General features: G+C 41.6%; 1 protein-coding gene across 2 annotated transcripts in view; it reads left to right on the top strand.

The window, feature by feature from the left end:
* Htr4 (5-hydroxytryptamine receptor 4) overlaps positions 1-17,859 on the top strand; it is a 188,913-nt gene that overhangs the window by 163,961 nt on the left and 7,093 nt on the right. The window contains exon 7 of one of the 2 annotated variants that reach the window (XM_040741726.1): positions 3,205-3,326. The exons of the other annotated variant lie outside the window; for it this stretch is intronic. Within the exon in view, the coding sequence (XP_040597660.1) occupies positions 3,205-3,244 (40 nt within the window). The 3' untranslated portion in view covers positions 3,245-3,326. Of the gene's footprint in view, positions 1-3,204; positions 3,327-17,859 lie in introns of those variants that run through there. 2 annotated transcript variants of the gene reach the window in all.

The raw sequence follows: 17,859 nt of genomic DNA, 5'->3' as shown, positions 1-17,859 counted from the left end.
CTGCTTTAAGTAATTACCCCATAATTGTTAATCTAAGTATGTCTCTTACCAGAGAATAGTTCTGGGCTCCTACCCCCATGGCGGTTACATGTTGACTCTCTTGTGTTTCCCCTTCCCAGAATCCTCCTTGACTCCTAGTCCCTCCTATCTAGGTTTTCTATTGGCCAGACAGTACTTTATTGACAAATGCACAGGCAAATAACAGGACTTCCCCAACATCTCTGCATCAGATATATTTACTGCAGAATTCTACTAGACCTTTGATTAAAGCCAACACTCTTCAGTCTTCCATAAAATAGAAGAGGAAAGTTTCAAATTCCTTTTTACAAGTCAGAATTACACTGATACCTAAATCAGATTAAGGCATACAACAAAAAAATCATACACCAATCTCTATGATGAACACAGTTGCAAAAATTCTCAGTACTATTTGTAAAACAAATTTAAAAAAATCAATAAACTAACCCACCACAATCGGTTCAGCTTCATCCCAGATATGCAAGGATGGTTCAGTGTAATTATTAAATGTAATCCACTGCATAAACAGACTCAAGAACAGAAACCACAAGATTATCTCTTTAGATGCAAAACATCCACTGGCAATTCAAAATCCCTTCATGATAAAAGTCCTGGAGAAATTGCTATAAGAAACGTAGTTCAACAAAATGAGGGCAGCCAACAAGTCAACATCAGAAAAACGTGAAATATTTCTGCTAAAATCAGAAACAAGAAAAGAATGTCCTTTCTTTCAACTCTTATTTGATATAGTGCTTCAAATCTCAGCTATAGCAATAAGACAAGAGGAAATGGAAGAGATATAAGTAGGGAAGGAAAAAGTCAAAGTATCTTTGTTTGTAGCTGATATTATATGCATACAAAATTATAAAGACTCCATCAGAAAACTCTTATATCTGATAAAAAATTCATCAAAGTAGAAGGATTGTAAAGGGAAGCGTTTCCTTGCTAGCCGCTTGGTTTATCACCTGCCAGTCGCCTGGGCTCTGCCGCGTTGTATTCCCCAAATAACACACAAGACGCTGTATTAATTATGAAGCTGTTGGCCTTGCTTGTTTCTTACTGGCTAGCTCTGACTTAAGTAATTACCCCATAATTGTTAATCTAAGTATTTCTCTTACCGGAGAATAGTTCCGGGCTTTCTACCCCATGGTGTTACATCTTGACTCCCTGTGTTTCTCCTTCCCAGAGTCCTCCTGGACTTCTAGTCCCACCTATCTAGATTCCTATTGGCCAGCAGTGCTTTATTGACACAGGACTACCCCCCAATAAAGGATACATAATTAACACACAAAAGTCAGTAGTTTTCCCTCTATACTAAAAAGAAACATAGAAAGTAAGAAATAAGGGACACAATCCCATTTGTAATAGTCTCAAAAAATAAAGTATTTTGGAATAAATCTAAAAGATCTTTACATTGAAAACTTCAGGTCGGGCAGTGGTGGCGTACGCCTTTAATCCCAGCACTCAGGAGGCAGACGTAGGCGGATCTCTGTGAGTTCAAGGCTGGGCTGGACTGATAGCCTCCAAAACAATACAGAGAAACCCTGTCTCGTAAAACCAAAAAAAAAAAAAAAGAAAAGAAAAGAAAAGAAAAAAAAAGAAAGAAAGAAAGAAAACTTCAGGACTCTAAAGAAAGAACCCAAAGAAGACACTAGCAGGTAGAAAAACTTCCCATGATCATGTATTGGTAAGATTAATATTGTGAAAATGGCCATCCTACCAAAAAATAATCCACAGATTCAGTACAATCTCCATCAAATTTCTGTTGATGTTCTTCAAAGATGCTGAAAAAAATAAAATAAAATTTCATATTATGGAAACACACAAAAAAACCCTCCAAGTATCCAAAGCAATCCTGATCATTAATGTTGAAAGTATCACTGTCCTTGATTTCAAGTTACACTACAGAGCCATAGTAATCAAAACAACATGGTACTATAATAAAAATTAGACATATTGATAAATGAAACAGAAGTAAAGGTCTAGATATGAACTCAGGATCCTGCAGTCATCTTATTTTTAACAAACAGGAACCAAATACACATGGAAGAAAGGACAGATGGTAATGGAATACTGGATAGCTACATGTAAATGAAGCTGGATCCTTATCTCTCACCCTGGAAAAAAAAACTCTAAATAGATCAAGAACCTCAACAAAAGATCAAACACCCTAGATCCATTAAATTAGGAAGCTGAGAATAGGCTTTAATTTATAAACACAGAAAAAGATTTCTGAATAGGACTCCAGTGGTACAGGAATTCAAACTGGCAGTTGACAAATGGGACCTCATAAAACTTAGAAGCTTCTGTACAGTAAAGGACACCATCAATCAAGTGAAGAGGTTGTTTATAGGACCAGAAAAAGAATGTATCAGCGAGACAGAGGGGTAAAACAAAAACAAAGGAAAAAACAAACACCAAGAAAACAAATCATTTAGTTGAAAAACGGGATGTGGGATTAATTAGAGAGTTCTCAAAAGGGGAAACAAAATGTCTAAGCAATCTCTTTTGTTCAACATCCTCAGCCATCAGGGAAATGTGAATTAAAACTTCCTTGAGAAGATTTTATTAAAAAGACAATAAATGTTGGTGTGGATGTGGGAAAGGGGAAAACTGATTGACAGTTGGTAGGATTTCAGACTGGTGGAACCACTATGGATATTAGTGTGAATGTTCCTCAAAAAAAGAAAGAAAGAAGGAAAGGAAAGGAAGAAAAGAAAGAAAGAAATATAAAAAAGCCTGAAAATAGGTCTACCACATACAATTTGAGCACATTCCCAAAGGACTCTGTCCTCCTACAGAGACACTTGTTCAGTGCTTCTCCGTTTTAAAACTTCTGGTTTTAAAAATGTTGCAGTTTTTAGCGAGAAAGTGTAGTAGCTTAGTGCCCAATATTTTAAATGTTTAATTACTTGGGCTGGGCAAATAATATACATATATATATCTTACTACCTAAGTTCTAAGTAGTGCAATTAGATATTCAAAGGATATAAAATATACTTACCCTACATTTACATGTTGAAAATCCAGTTTCAGCTTCATGTTCCACTCCTTACTCTCCACTGGAAAAACGATGATCATTAAGTTAAACGAAACATCTACTAACCTTTCTTTTTTTCTTTCTTTTTTTTCCCTCCCAACTTATGCTTGGCTCTCTCTCATCTGTGGCTGTTCATCTGTGTCAAGTTTCCCCCTGCTCTTCTGCAATAGACCTGTTCCCGTCTAACTCTGAGCGTGCTCTGCAAGGCTGTGTGAGTCTGTCTGGATCTGTCCATCCATTTCATCATGTAAAACACAATCCATCCATGCTCATCCTCTGGCCTCTCTCAAGCAGACTGAGAGTGTGCAGGGGAGTCCTGCTAAGCCCAAGATGCCTTCTGTGCTACTTCTGAAGGCCAAAGTTCATATGGTATGGAGTTTTTGTTTCATTACTTTGCAAATCTTATGGGAAAAATACACTGTGCTGGAACTGAGCTCTAATTAAGCCATGGTCCTTGGATGTTTTCTTATTTAGATTACCTCTCATGCCCAACTCATTTTTTAATCACCTTGGCTGTAATTGGGCCCTCCAGCATGTTGCTTGACAAATCATTGTGACTAAATCTAGATAATGTTTAGAGATGTTTTTAGGTATACTTTGGCATTATGAAACATTTTTATTTTCACATCGAGATATTTCATATATGCCATCTGCTGTTGCAGTTTCCCCCATTGTCAGTATCCCTCGCCAGAGTTGTTCATTGATTAGAAATGAGCCTGCACTGACATCTCATTTCCAGCAAGGACCTATAGAAGACATCAGTTCTCACTCTTGGTGGTGTACAGCCTGGGCTTGGACAAGTGTATAACGATGTGCATCTACCATTATGTCATTTTATAGAATTATTTCATCACTGTACTAAAAACCCCCTGCTCTGCCTTTACACCTGGCAGATACAGATCTATGTCCATACTTTTTCATTTTCCAGAAATTCATATAGTTGCAATAACCCACTATTTAGCACGTATAGGGCTTCCTTAACTTAATAACTTATATTTAAATTTTTTCATGTACTTTTATGACATGATAGCTATTCTTGTACCTCTGAATAGTATTCCATTGTCAGACGTGCTACAGCTTTGTCAACTCTCTGACTTAAGGATAGCTCAGTTGCCTCAAAGCTTTAACAATTTTGAGCAAAACTGCTATAAACAACTTTATGTTTCTTCCAATACATAAAGATTTATGCAAATTTTAATATAATGGCTTCAGAATTTTTCATATTTGTACATATATATCATTATCATATTATCTGCAAGGACAGTTATTTTTTATTCTTTATCTGTATAACTTTTTGGTTGTATTGCATTCCCTAAAGCTTCCCGCATGGTGCAGAAAAGTAACCGTAAGAATATATGCTAGCAGCATTTCTGATCTTAGCAGGAACACAGAATTTCTCCCATTAAACATATTGCTGATTGAATGTGTTTGTGGGTGTTCTTTACCAAATTGAGTAAGCTCCCTTTATTCATAGTTTACTGAAAACATTTACTTAGAATGGGTATTGAATTTTGCCAAATGCCCCTTGTGCATTTATTAACATTATCCTGTTTTTTTTCTTGTTTAGTCTGTTGATGTGATTGATTATGCTGACTTATTATTATTTTTTATTGGACTGAGGGTCTTACTCATTCCAGGCAAAGCACTCTACCCCTGATCCATGTCCCCAGCCTCTTTGAATTTTCAAGTTAAATTTCCCTTAAACAGCCTAAGTAAATAAATTTGGGGACATACAGTTATTTTTGTACATTGTTAGATTTTATTCTTTAAGACTTTGTTGAGATTGTTGTATCTATGTTCGTGAGTGATGTCTATATAGTCTCAGTAAGATTTATACCCTAAAGGTTCATGTGCTATAAGCTTAGTCCTCAATATAACAGTACTAAAAGGTGATGGATAGAGGTGGAACCTAAATTTTGGGGTGATTAGGGAGAGCACCATCCTCAGAAAGGGTTGACTTATAGGGTATGTGTCAGATTTCTTGGGACTGTTTAATTCCCACGAGAACAGACTGCTGTAAAAGGGTTTCAGTTTTCATGACTCCCCCTCCTCCATCTTTTGTCATGTAGCTATTTCACGTGCCATACTTACCTTGTAGTGAGGGAGGCCTTGGGTGGGAAGTGGCTTAATCAAATACTAGTATCATGGAATTGGGACTTTCCAGCCACTAGAATCATAAGCCAACTACATAGCTTTCTAGGTTAACCCACTCTCAAATATTTTGTTGTAACAATGCAAAGTGGGATGGTGACTGGAGAGATGGCTCAGAGGTTAAGAGCACTGGCTGCTCTTCCAGAGGTCCTGAGTTCAATTCCCAGCACCACATAGTGGCTCACAACCATCTGTAAGGAGATCTGGTGCCCTCTTCTGGCATGCAGGAATGCATGCAGGCAGAACACTGTGTACAAAATAAATAATAAATAAATCTTAAACAACATTCTTTTTGAAAAAATGCAAAGTGGGTTAAGATTTTTTTTTAGCAATGTCTTTGGTTCCAGTATCAAAGTAATCCTGGCTTCATGAAAAACTCATTCAGGAGATATTCTTTCTGTTTTTGTATTTGGAAGAATACTGTAGATAAATAATACATTTTCCTTCCTTCACTGTTTGATAGAATCAACCAGTCAAGATTTCTGAGCTTGGACGTCTGTTTCAGAAGGTTTTTAGTTAGTAGATTAGATGTTGTTGCCAGATAAAGGTGTAGTCTATTAAATTATATACATGTGAGCGTGTTCCACATCTGTTTTTCTCTGTGAGTTTTGGTATATGTGTATTTTAAATAGTTCTTTAATTGTAGATTATCAAGTTTGTGGGCATTGAGTGCTTGACTATCCTTTCGATGTCTATGGGGTCTGAAATGATGTGCATTTTTAATGTTTGATGTTGTTTTTTGTGTCCTGTTTCTTAGATTAGCTGTTAGTTTGTCACTTTTTATTCATTTTTCAGAACACTGATTTTTGGTTTTATTTGTTTTTCTCTATTGATCTCTTTTCTCAGTTCTATTGAATTGTGCTTTGACATTTTGTTTGTTATACTTACATTGGATTTAGTTTTTTACACACATACATATATATAACTTAAATTTGTATTCTACCTATGAAAGAAATGTGGTATCTGTCTTTTTGAAACTTTGTTTAGATTAACATGATGATTTATAACTATCTCTACTTTTCTGTAGATTTTTTATGACTGCTTAAAATTGCAGTGTGTGTGTGTGTGTGTGAGAGAGAGAGAGAGAGAGAGAGAGAGAGATTCTTTTCCTCTGTTGGCTAAACATTTAAGCAGGTCCCAGTCCTTAGTTATTGTACATATGCAGCAATAAATATGGATATTCCACTATCTCTTACCATATGCTGACTTAGATTTCTTGGGCTTTCTTTGTGTATACACCCAGGAATGGGATAGTAAGGCCATATGGTAATTCTATTTTTCTTGCTGTTTCTAAGAAACTCTATAATAACTTCCATCGTGGCTGCACATTTTTACACTCACAGCAGTTTTGAGTGATAGTTTCTCTTTCCCCACATCTTCCCTACCATTTGATGTCATTTGTTTACTTGATAACCACCATTCTGATTGTGACATGGAATCTCAAAGAACTTTTAATTACCATTTCCCTGGTAACTAAAGATGTTGAATACCTTTTCAAGTATTATTGGTCACTTGCATTTCTTCCTTTGAGAGATGCCTATAGGTTCATCAGCCCATTTGCTGGTTGGATGATTTGGGGATATTTGTGTTTTCATTGTGGTTCTTTATGGTAACAGCTTATTGTGTACCAGTAATGAATTTTTCCCATTTTACAATGTGTCTCTTGACTCTGAGAATTGTTCTCTTTGCTATGCAGACGCATCATAATTTTATGTAATCCAAATTTTAAGTTTTTTTATTTCCTGTGCTGCTAGAGACAGAAGGTTTTGTCTATAGTTCACCATTTAGGGAGACTGCACTTCTGGAAAGTGAACGTCACAAGTTTTCTCAGCCCTCCCTAAGTATTTTCTGAAACTAAAGACTGGAACTGACAGAAGTTATTAATCCCCTCCCTATCACTCAGTTAACCGATTGGTTTTTCCTGAAGGCCAACCTTGTGCAAACAATAACAAACAAACCAAACAAACAAACAAAAATGTGTTTGAGTTCTCTCTCTTTCCCTGTTGGAAATACAGTGGGATTTTTTTTTCTCTCTTACTGTGACAACCTAGAAGAATATCCAGGAAGTACAACTTCGCACTGCTGGATCTCCTGGAGTTTTTCTCTCAGACAACGCTCTGAGCCCCCATCAATCTCCTTACTGCAGTCAGGCCTTCCCACTCGTGATGGGCACTGGGAGGGTGCTTTTCCGGGATGTTCCACACCTCTCTGTCTTGTGCATTTGGGGTTTGGCCCAGTGATCTCAGTTCAGTTACATGTCCATGAAGAGTTGAGGATTTTCTTATTTATCTATTTAATTAAATTTGTGAAGCTTTCACTTGTTAGAATAGAACCACAACATGGAAGCAGGCAGAGAATTTTTCCCCTCAGTTTTATTGTTGTGCCCTGAGTCTAGACCCCCAAAGACCACCAAGAGACCAGATCCAATGCAAAAGCAAAGAGGCTTTTTGTTGTTTTGTTTTGTTGAATTCCAGCATGATGGGGTTGGCCATCCTACACAAAGGCAAGAGAGAAGGCAACCTCCCTGAGAAGGAGGTGGAGGCTGCAGTTAGGTCATTTTAGACATGATCGGCTTAAGCAAGTGGCAATGCTATTAGTGCTTTTGTAATTGGCTGGGGCTAGTTAGGGACTACAGTTTTGTAATTGGCTGGGGCTAGTTAGGGGCTGGTCAGCTGGTCAGGACTACAGTTTTGTAATTGGCTGGGGCTAGTTAGGGGCTGGTCAGCTGGTCAGGACTACAGTTTTGTAATTGGCTGGGGCTAGTTAGGGGCTGGTCAGCTGGTCAGGACTACAGTTTTCCATTTTGGGGAGGGCTTGGACAAGTCTCAGGCTCTGTCCTTGAGTGACTGACTGTGGCTCAGGCCTGGCCAGGTACTGCATTTACTAGGCCTCCTCCTTGCTGTCAGGGGTGTTGGAGATGGACTGTCCTTTGTGTGTGGCTTTTCCTCAGAAACTGCATACTCGGTCTCAGGAAAACCGAAACAGAGGCCTGATGTCTAAGAGAAGACTGAGCAGCCTGGTATGGCATCTACTTGGTCCTCTCATGAAACTGGTTTTTGTTGTTGTTGTTGTTGTTTGTTTGTTTGTTTTAATTTTAAAACAGCTTTATATCCCATAGAGAACAGAAATAGTTTAGAAAACTGTCTTCCTTTGGTCAATTGCCTCCTTAAGTTTTCTTTCATATAAAATTAGTACAGCTATCAAAACTAGATAATTGCCATTGACCAGTACTTTTTAGGGGAGGGGGTTTTGAGACAGTGTTTCTTTGTATAGCCCTGGCTGTCCTAGAACTCACTCTTTAGACAATCCTGGCCTTGAACTCACAGAGATCCACCTGAGTACTGGGATTAAAGGCACGTGACACCACCACACAGCTTGACCAATACTTTGAGTGGAACTCTAGACTTTACTTTTATCTACCTAGTAGTAAGTTAACTCTAAAACAACCTTTCTCTAAGTTGTTGTTTTATATTCAATTAAATCATCAGATTCTAAAATAGTGGTTTCTGCTATCCAGAAACAGTTCAGGTTTCTGAATCGCAGAAATCACTGACTAAATTGTTTTTTGCTGTTGTTCTTTTTTCGGGACTTGGGGTTGAAACTAGAGCCTTCTTCATGCTAAGCAAGACTCTATCACTGAGTCATATCCCCAGTAATTCATTTTTGTAAATAGCAAGCATAGGCAGTAAATGATGGGTAGAATTTCTTCTAGGTTTCCATAGGCACGTCCTATGGATGTGGAATAGGTTGATTTTCCAGTCTCCTTTTCAGAGAAACGCCAAAACCTAGAAATAGCCACATCCCACGTATTTCTGAAGGAGAAATGTGTGGAGAAGAAATGTGTGCTTTGCCCAGCCCCAATCTAGAACCCTACAGCACTGTCCCCAGAGCAAATAATGCAGACTCTGCAGACACAGAACTGTGGGGACAGTGCAGAACATAACACTTTGGAAAGGATCCACAGGACACTAGTTTTCCCTATCCTTTGTAACCATTGCAAATGCCAGGTGATGCTATCGCACATTTAGTAAACATTTCCATAGATCCTAAGAGTTTCGTGCTTCATAAGGTATGAAGAGCTGCTTACAGTCAATGCTGAGAATGAGGTTGGGCATACTGCTACTGCAAAGTGCTCTGGATTCCAGCAGGCCTACGTCTAAATCTTGGCTCTGTGATTCATTGATTGAGCAATTGAGCAACCTTTGGCAAATCTCTCCCTCCCTGAGTTTCAGTCTTCCTACCTCTGAGAAATGTGGACATTTAAAAATAGCACTGACATCCTGATCAATATAAGAAATGCAATACTTAAAGAACATTTAGTAGAGGGTCAGCTGGAGAGTGGAAGTGTGATATCTCTTAGGATATGATGATCTGTGCACTCCATCCCTCAAGAACTCCAGGAGGCCATGCATATACTGCACCAAGCATTCAGCAATGGCAGATAAATCAGACAAGAAATGGTGAGGAATAGTGGCTGAGATGTGAGGCTGAAGTCCAGCAACAGCACTGAGAGCCTTCGAAGCCGGAGTGAGGCTGGATGGGATCCTTAGGTGGTGGACAGTGAACTGAGCAGTGGTTGCCTCGGGGAGGGAGGTGCCATGTGAGGCTCAGACCTGTCTCTAGAAAAGACAAGGACATGCATTAAGAACAACAGAGGTGGCAGCAGAGAGGAGAACTTTGCATAGGATAATGGGGCCAGATACCATCACTGGTTCCAGGAAGGGGCTGAACTGAATGTCTAAGGTGAGTCTGAGTTTGTAACCTGGACACATCAGTACTCCTTGTCTCATTGTATAGGATGCTTTGGGATACTCACGTCTTCTTACCTGAAGCCTGTGCGCTGTGACAGGCATTGCTTCTGTGACTTTTCCCTGTCTGCTCATGGGTCTAGAGTGCCCCCACTGTCTCATGGCAAAGCATTATCAGGACCTATAGTTTTTTCCTTACAGCATATCTGGAATGAGACTTCTTCCCAACCCTCTACCACAGCCATTCTACATCTCTTGAGCCACAGACTGGTCTGGGGACAGCTCAAAACCACCTGTGTTGGGTAAAATAATACCCACTCAATGAGGTCCACATTCTATTCTCCAGTACCTGTGAATATGTTATATCATGTGGCAAGAGGTTGATTATGATATGATCAAGCTCTGTGATGTCTTGATATGGGCAGCGTTCTCAAGCCTGCCTGGATGAACTCAGTGGTTAGAAGCATATAAGGAAAGGGCAAGAGAACCAAGTCAGAGAATGAACACACAAAAATAAAAGTAGAGATTAACAAATTGACACTATAAGTCTAGGAATGTGGGCAGTTTCTCAGAGATGGAAATGGCAAGGAATGAATTATCCCAAAGAGCCTCCTGAGAGAAGACAGATCTGTCAATCCCTTCTTTTCAGCCCCATGAGACCTGTTGTGGATTGATGGGCTCTAGGACTCTCATACTTGAAGTTTATATGATTTCCAGCTTCTGCGTTTGGGATAATTTGTTACAGCAGCAACAGAAAGCTAATATAGCTCAATATGCTCTTATGTCCCAGCCTCACTTACACCACAGCCTAACTATCCTACAAACATGAGGTCGTCCTCTCCAGTGACACCCTGGTCTGTCTCCTGATTGCTCTTATGAGGAGGACAGTGGTCCTTAGCATTGTGGGTCTCTGCCAACAGCACACCTTTCAGTCAGCAAATGCCCTTCCTCTGCTCGGCTCCATCACTGTGGGTCCCGCCTCTTGCTGTTATTTGGATCTGCATTCTCTTCCCCTGGGCCTGGTTACCCCTCACACACCCCCTTTCAGTTCTCATCTCCTGTCACGCTGCCCTGACACACTAACTGGGCTCTTATCCTTTTCATATGCTCTTAGCGCTACCAATGCTTCTCCACCTAATACTTCACGTTTACAGAATTACATCCTGACTGCAGGTCTCACCAAATACTGGGAGATCTGTGAGGCAACAACTGTGTCACTTCTCCACCTCAGCTCCTTCCAGCCCTGGCACAGGACCTGAACCACTACTCCTGTTAAAATAAGTAGCTTGATTAACAAATGTCCAGCATTTGAAAATCTCGTTCCTTCATAAACATTGAAAAAAAATACCCCACCTGCCTCCAAGGTATCTCTGATTTCAAGTGATAAGGCTCTGGTCGGCTTGGGGGTTTGATCTATTTGAATGGAGCTGCTCTCATTTCGCAAGCATCTTCAGTGAGAGCAAGCAAGTGCTGTTGCCCAGAGGAGGCCTGAGTCCCTATGTTCCAAAGTCAAAGCATTTCCAGGTGGTGCCAGCCTAGACAAGGAGAAGCCATACTGTTATGCTATTTATTATTACTCTATCCAGGCTGCTCCAAGTTTGATACTAATTGCTCAGTGAACAAATTGGAAATTCAGGTAATCACCAAACCTAATGTGGCTCCTGTCATGTTTGAATACATTAATGCAAAGCAGACAGCTGCTTCTGTGCTGCTTGAGAAGCAGCAGTGACTTTTCCCAGGACATGAAACTGATCTGATGCAACCACTCACTCAAAGGGGTTGGCCCTCTACCAGGTCAGTCCGGTAGTTAGATCCCACACAAGAGCTTGGAGGCCTTTTTATGCTGAGGGATGATGGTCCTTCCTAGGTATGCTCTTTTATCTGTGGTGTCATCTTCAAAGTTTCTTTTGCCTGTGTGATCAGTTAACAGCAGGCAAACATGCACCAATTACTAAAGAATGGAATTCTGCACTAAACCAGGAATTAAGTACTGGGTTCAAGCCCGTGCAAGCCATGACCTTAGACGTATTATAATCAGAATATCACTGTTACTTATTATTCAATATCTGGCTGTTGTTAATAAGAGCTTGATAAGAATCATCTCATTTAATGGCCATAACTCTGCAGAAATTTTGGGATAATTCACACAGCAAGTGAGAGGTGGAGTCAGGGTTTGGACCATAATATTCTGCCTCAAGAATTCTTAACTACCCCACACATATCAACTTCTTATTCTTAACTATCTCATAGCCTACTTCAACCTTAGGAAAGCCATGTCTTCTGAGCTCAGTTTTCTGTACCAGTGAAGATTCTCCCGCCCTCTGTGTGCCCAGCAGCTTGATAGATGTTCATTTGACCCTTACCCCAAAGGTGTCAGGTACATAGGAAGGAATATCTTGCTTGGTCAGCTCACATAACTAGTAGATAGAAGGTTAGTTTTTCTCTCAATACTTTTTAAATTCGAGGATGTGTGGATGTTCACAAGTATACCTGCAAGCAGCTGGGGTCTGGCCCTCTATTAAGAAAAATACTATAGAAACTGAGCCATGGACTCTGTGACATTCTCATAGATCACCATGAAAATAGGAGCCTTGAATTCAGGCAGAATGGGTTTACAGGGTGGCCATCCAGACTATTGCAAATGTCTTCATACCGTTTATTTCTGTCAAAGTGAAAACTCTTAAAAGTGTGTAAATCATGGAGACTTGTGAATACACAAACTACAGCAGGACCTCTGTAGTCTAAAATGCATCTGCTCATCAGAGAGAGATGCCATGCGACAGAGATCACATGGAAGGGTTTTTTATTAGGGGAAAGGAAATGGGGAAAAGGGGAGGTGATGGGGGAGACAGGCCTCTGGGAACAGCAGAAGAGAAAAGAGAGGGGGGGAGACAGAGAGAGACAGGCAGAGAAGGAGAGAGGAGAGAGGAAAGAGAGGAAAGAGAGACAGAGAGACAGAGACAGAGACAGAGAGAGAGAGAGAGAGAGAGAGAGAGAGAGAGAGAGAGAGAGAGAGAGAGAGAGAGAGAGAGGTAGGCAGGGCCCTTTTAGAAGGGAACATAGTAAATATGCACAGGTTGTGCTCTTAGTGACTGCAGCTGAGGACATATCTTGTCAGAACCCCAAGAGCAGGCCAGTGCAGATGCCTAAATACTAACAATAGGAGACTTTATTCCTGGTTGGCCAAGGAAGCTAAGTCTCCTCCCTTCTTTCAGTGTTAACAACCCACCGTAGCCTGGCATTGCTCCTATTGCTGTGATACACACCATGACCAAAAGCATCTCAGGGAGGAAAGGGTTTATTAGCTTACAGGTCCTGATCACACTCCATCATTGAGAAGTCAGGGCACGAACTCAAGCAGTAGCAGAGGTGGGAACCAGAGAGGAATTCTGCTTACTGGCTTGATCCTTCAGGCTTTTTCAGTCTGTTTTCTTATACCATGCAGGGCCACCCGCCTAATGGTGGCACCACCCACAGCGGACAGGGCTCTCTCACATCAATCTGTACTCAAGAAAATGCCCTGCAGACTTGCCTACAGGCCAGTATGCTGGGAAGCTATTGAGGCTCCCCCTTGCCACATGACCCTAACTTGTGTTGAGTTGACCAAAAAGCTAGCCAGCAGAGGAGCTCCCCTAATTATGTAACTAGGAAACCTGCCCATCAACGCACCTCCACCTCTAAAGAGTGTGACAGTCGTTCCAGCTGGCCTCCACGTGGGACATCAGCTCTAGCTCCAATCTCCTTTCTGGTTACCCTGGCAGGTGAATCATTAGTTCATGTGATGGTTACCCTTGATTGTCAGCTTGAGTGAGAATCCCCAAAGGTTATCAGAGCACACCTCCGGGCATGTGTATGACAGTGTTTTGGAAGAGGATTAACTAAGGGGAAAGAACCACTGTGAATGCTGGGAGCCCCTTTCCATACGCTGTGGGTATGGGCACAGTAAAAAGACTTTGCTTCCTGTCACCATCTATGTGATCCACTCTGCTCTGCCATACCTTTCTGACACGAGGGAATGGACCTTCTGCAGCCATGAGCAGAATAAATCCTTCCTTCTTTACTACCTCAGGTATTTGGTCACAGCTATGGAATGTCTAGCCAACACAATATTTGGTGCAGACCCTTAGGATTCATGGGTAAGGCTACTGTAGAGGGATAAAATGCTACAGGGGTCACCCACATTCTGTTGCAGTACTTCTAAAGAAAATAGCTTTATTTACTCTGAGAATACACTTCAAGTCCTCCTAGATCCATCCCAAGTCCATAACCCCCAACTTCATGTCATCATCATCATCATCATCACATCATTATTATTATTATTTAGCTCATACTGGCTGTGGAATGAATCTCCTTGAGTGTGATCCACACAACAGGGAGGGGTCACATCCTTAAATAAACCTGACTCTGCCTACCCTAGAAGTCACCAACTGTCCATATCTCCACAGTTATGGATGAGGTCGATGAACTCCTTTCTACTTCATAACTGAACTTTTCACATGATCAAAAAACCAGTTTTCCTTCTCATCAGGACATGCTTTTCATATGAGCTTTATAGGAGAAGTGCCATTGACTGCCAGTGAAAGTGTTTCTTTACTGTAGAGCTTGGCAGAGTTTGAGACTGTACTTTGAGCTTAGCATGGGGCATTACACACACTGTGACCTTGGACCAGCCAGATCAGCAGCTCTGAGCTTCAGTCTTTTCACCTGTGAAATAAATCTAAAGTAGAGTAGCTGACACAGTTGGGAAAAATAATTATGAAAATGAAGCCATATATGTCATGGCTGAAAATGGTCCCTGTCACCTTCATCTTTCAATACATTGAACTATAGATGATTTCTTATTATTATCATTAATTTTTTTTCTACACAGGAATCAGTGTCACAGAGATCCTTTGACCTCAGGTAGCAGAGTACAGCCAAGTTTTCAGGACTGCGTGGTTCTGAGCCACTAACCCATGTTAGTCCATTAAGCAATGCTGCTCAGGAGCCAGGCCAACAGGCGTGGGTCTGACGGGGTCTAGTCCAAGCCCCACCTCTTAGCAACCATTCCTCTCCGGATCCTCTCTTAGCATCTGTGGTAAAGGAACACATAGGCGGTGTCCCTACAGGAAGGAGTGTGTGCTTACAAAGCAGGTGTTGGGATGCTGACAACAGAGGAAGAGCACACAAGGATTCTTCCAGTCCTTGAAGTCTTCTAGGTGTTCCCAAAAAGAAAATAAAGGAGGAAAATACTTGAACAGTTCAGAGCCATGCATATGTGATCATCAAGATAACACGCTCTTCATTCTAGGAGGGGAAGACATATGAGAACAGTGTTAGCTTTGCACGTTGAGCCTCTAAAGTGGGCCACTCTTGTGCTTTGTGCTTCCCTCTCTGTAATGATACTGCGCAGAGTACATCCTACCCTCGGCTGCCCAGGAGAAAGGAACAATTCACTAAATATCACAGTCAGTGACTGCCGGAGCCTGGCTGGATGCCAGGTCTGTCAGGATCCACCGGAAGTCTCAGCGTGCTGAACAGCTCAGCATTCTAGACAGGGAGATGCACAAACACAGGGAGGTCTGAGAAAAGCTTCAAGGGTAAACCCTGTGAAATGGAAAACAACGTACAACTGAGGATGGTGACTCTCTATCCAGAATCTGATTGTTTCTCATTGCCTGGGCCACAACACCATCTTCCTTCTCTCCCCCAACTTACTGCTGCAAAACACAAGTCGTCTCGCGGTCTCACCCCTTCTGTCAACTGTCGTGGGCTGCATAATGGCACTTCAGTTACTGATGAGTCATATATACGGCATAATACTCCTACAGATTATGCTGAAACTGGAAAATTTTCATTTCCTGGTGACCTTGTACTTCCTGTATGTTAGAGTGTTTGCTGCATTCTGGACAGGATTGTAGCCTAGTCAATAGTTATATCATACAACTTGGAGTCTAGCAGGGTACACTATCTAGCCTTATGTAGATGCCCTCTATCGTGTTTGTACAATGATTACATCACTTAACGTTACATTTCCAGGATGCATTCCTGTCATTAAGCAAAGTCTGACCACACTGTCAACAGAGCATCCAGCCGGAGGAAGCCTATTCCAAGGTCATTTGGACCATTTGTTGCTTTGCTCAAACTCCTCCCAGGCAGTAAAAAGTCAAAAGATGCCGCAGGGATCTTCAAGGTTGCCTCACCCCAATGATGGTCCTGGATGTCTTGCAGATATCAACTCCTCCCACTTTTCTTTTTCCTTCTTTTCCTTTGCCCCATCCCCTGCCCTAACCTTTGCTATTCTTCAAACTTCCAGTAAAGATCTATCTTAGGAACATTTGCATAAACCTGCACAGCAGAATGCACTGAGTAATGGAGAGCATTGTAGCACAATACTGAGAAATTGTCCCTAGGTACAAGAAGAAATGCCCAGCTGATTATAGTCTAACATTGTATGTGTGCCCCCCTTCTACCTGAAATGTCTTTTTTCCAGTAGTTGCTAAAATTACTTCTCAGTGGGAGACACAGCAATGTCTACCTCATCTCCTAAAGTCCCAGTGACAAACGGAGGCACAATTCCACCAAAGTTCATTCTGGGGGAACTAATAAATATATTGGACTTCCTTACAAAGCATACGTGAGGAGTTACATACAGGAGTGAGTGCTTCTCCCCTAACTGGCCACAACTAGAGGTCTTTGTCAAGCAGGGATGAGAGCTCCTCCAAGGCCAAAAAATATCATCCCAGTTGGGCTTGTTGACAGTTTATGTTTATCCCTGGCTCCCAGGGTATCCAACTGCTCCTAGCAACTGGCAACTCCCCATGTGGCCTTGGGCGGGTAGTGTGTGTGTGTGTGTGTGTGTGTGTGTGTGTGTGTGTGTGTGTGTGTGTGTGTGTGTTGTATGTATGTATTGTACAATTTCAATACTCCTGGATCACCATGGTCTCTGACACTGAACTTTTGTTAAGACCCTGCATACATGCTGAATTGTAGATTTTTCCTTTCTCTGCATCAAAGGTCAGATTCACAGGGTACTTTTGTTGCTTTTGGGTCATTTGCTTACTCATCTCTACCCAACTCTTCCCAGGGATTCCAGGTTTGGTGGTCCCAGGAAAACCTCTGTACTACTAGTCATATTTGGGGTCCCCTTTTGGGCCCCTAGCCATAAAAACAAGGCAGGCCAACACTTCCCTTTCTTCATCTCGTTATCCAGTCTATCCGCTGAGTCAGAGGCCAGTGTTGACCACCAGCTTTGTGTTCCCTTCTCACTGCACCAGACCTTGTGTCTACAGTCTCCCTTTGGGATGCCCCTTCAGTCTCCCACAGATCTCGTAGGATCCACTACACCTGCCTCTGCAGCTGCTCACCGGTGCCATGCCACTGGTATGTTACTCCCAGGGTTAGTAATGTCTGTAGTAGACCTTTGGTAGTTCTCAAAACATCTCCACACTCCCTGGGAGGACCCTACCCATCAAGCAGGCTTGCCACTCCTGGAAGAAGACAGCCACCCTGGGATTTTCCCCACTGACAGCTCCTGCCAAAGTGGCCACACCTTAGTTACATGTTTCACACCTCTCTTTACTTTCTGCACCATGGGCACTATCCCCACAAACCCTAGAGAGACAGACCACGTCAAAATTTCCTGTCACCACCACTGACCCCTGTACCTCCCACACCACTTAACTTCATCTACTTGTTTCATTTCCCATATCAAGGACATCATTGTTCTGACTAAACTTATCCCTCTGTCTATGGCAAATGTCTCTAAAATTAATTCATGGGGGAGACAAAAGCAACCTCTTTTTCTTTCCTAAGGTCCCAATGACAAAACAAGGCACAAGGCCACCAGTATTCATTCTGGGGAACCAAGGAGGAATCCATTGGTCTATTGGATATCTTACAGAACATGGGTTACATACAGGA

Source organism: Mesocricetus auratus, unplaced genomic scaffold, assembly GCF_017639785.1.
Source record: "Mesocricetus auratus isolate SY011 unplaced genomic scaffold, BCM_Maur_2.0 Super-Scaffold_6730, whole genome shotgun sequence".
Taxonomy (NCBI): Eukaryota; Metazoa; Chordata; class Mammalia; order Rodentia; family Cricetidae; genus Mesocricetus; species Mesocricetus auratus.
Note: the sequence above shows the minus strand (reverse complement) of the source record. Positions and strands in the feature narration are given on the sequence as shown.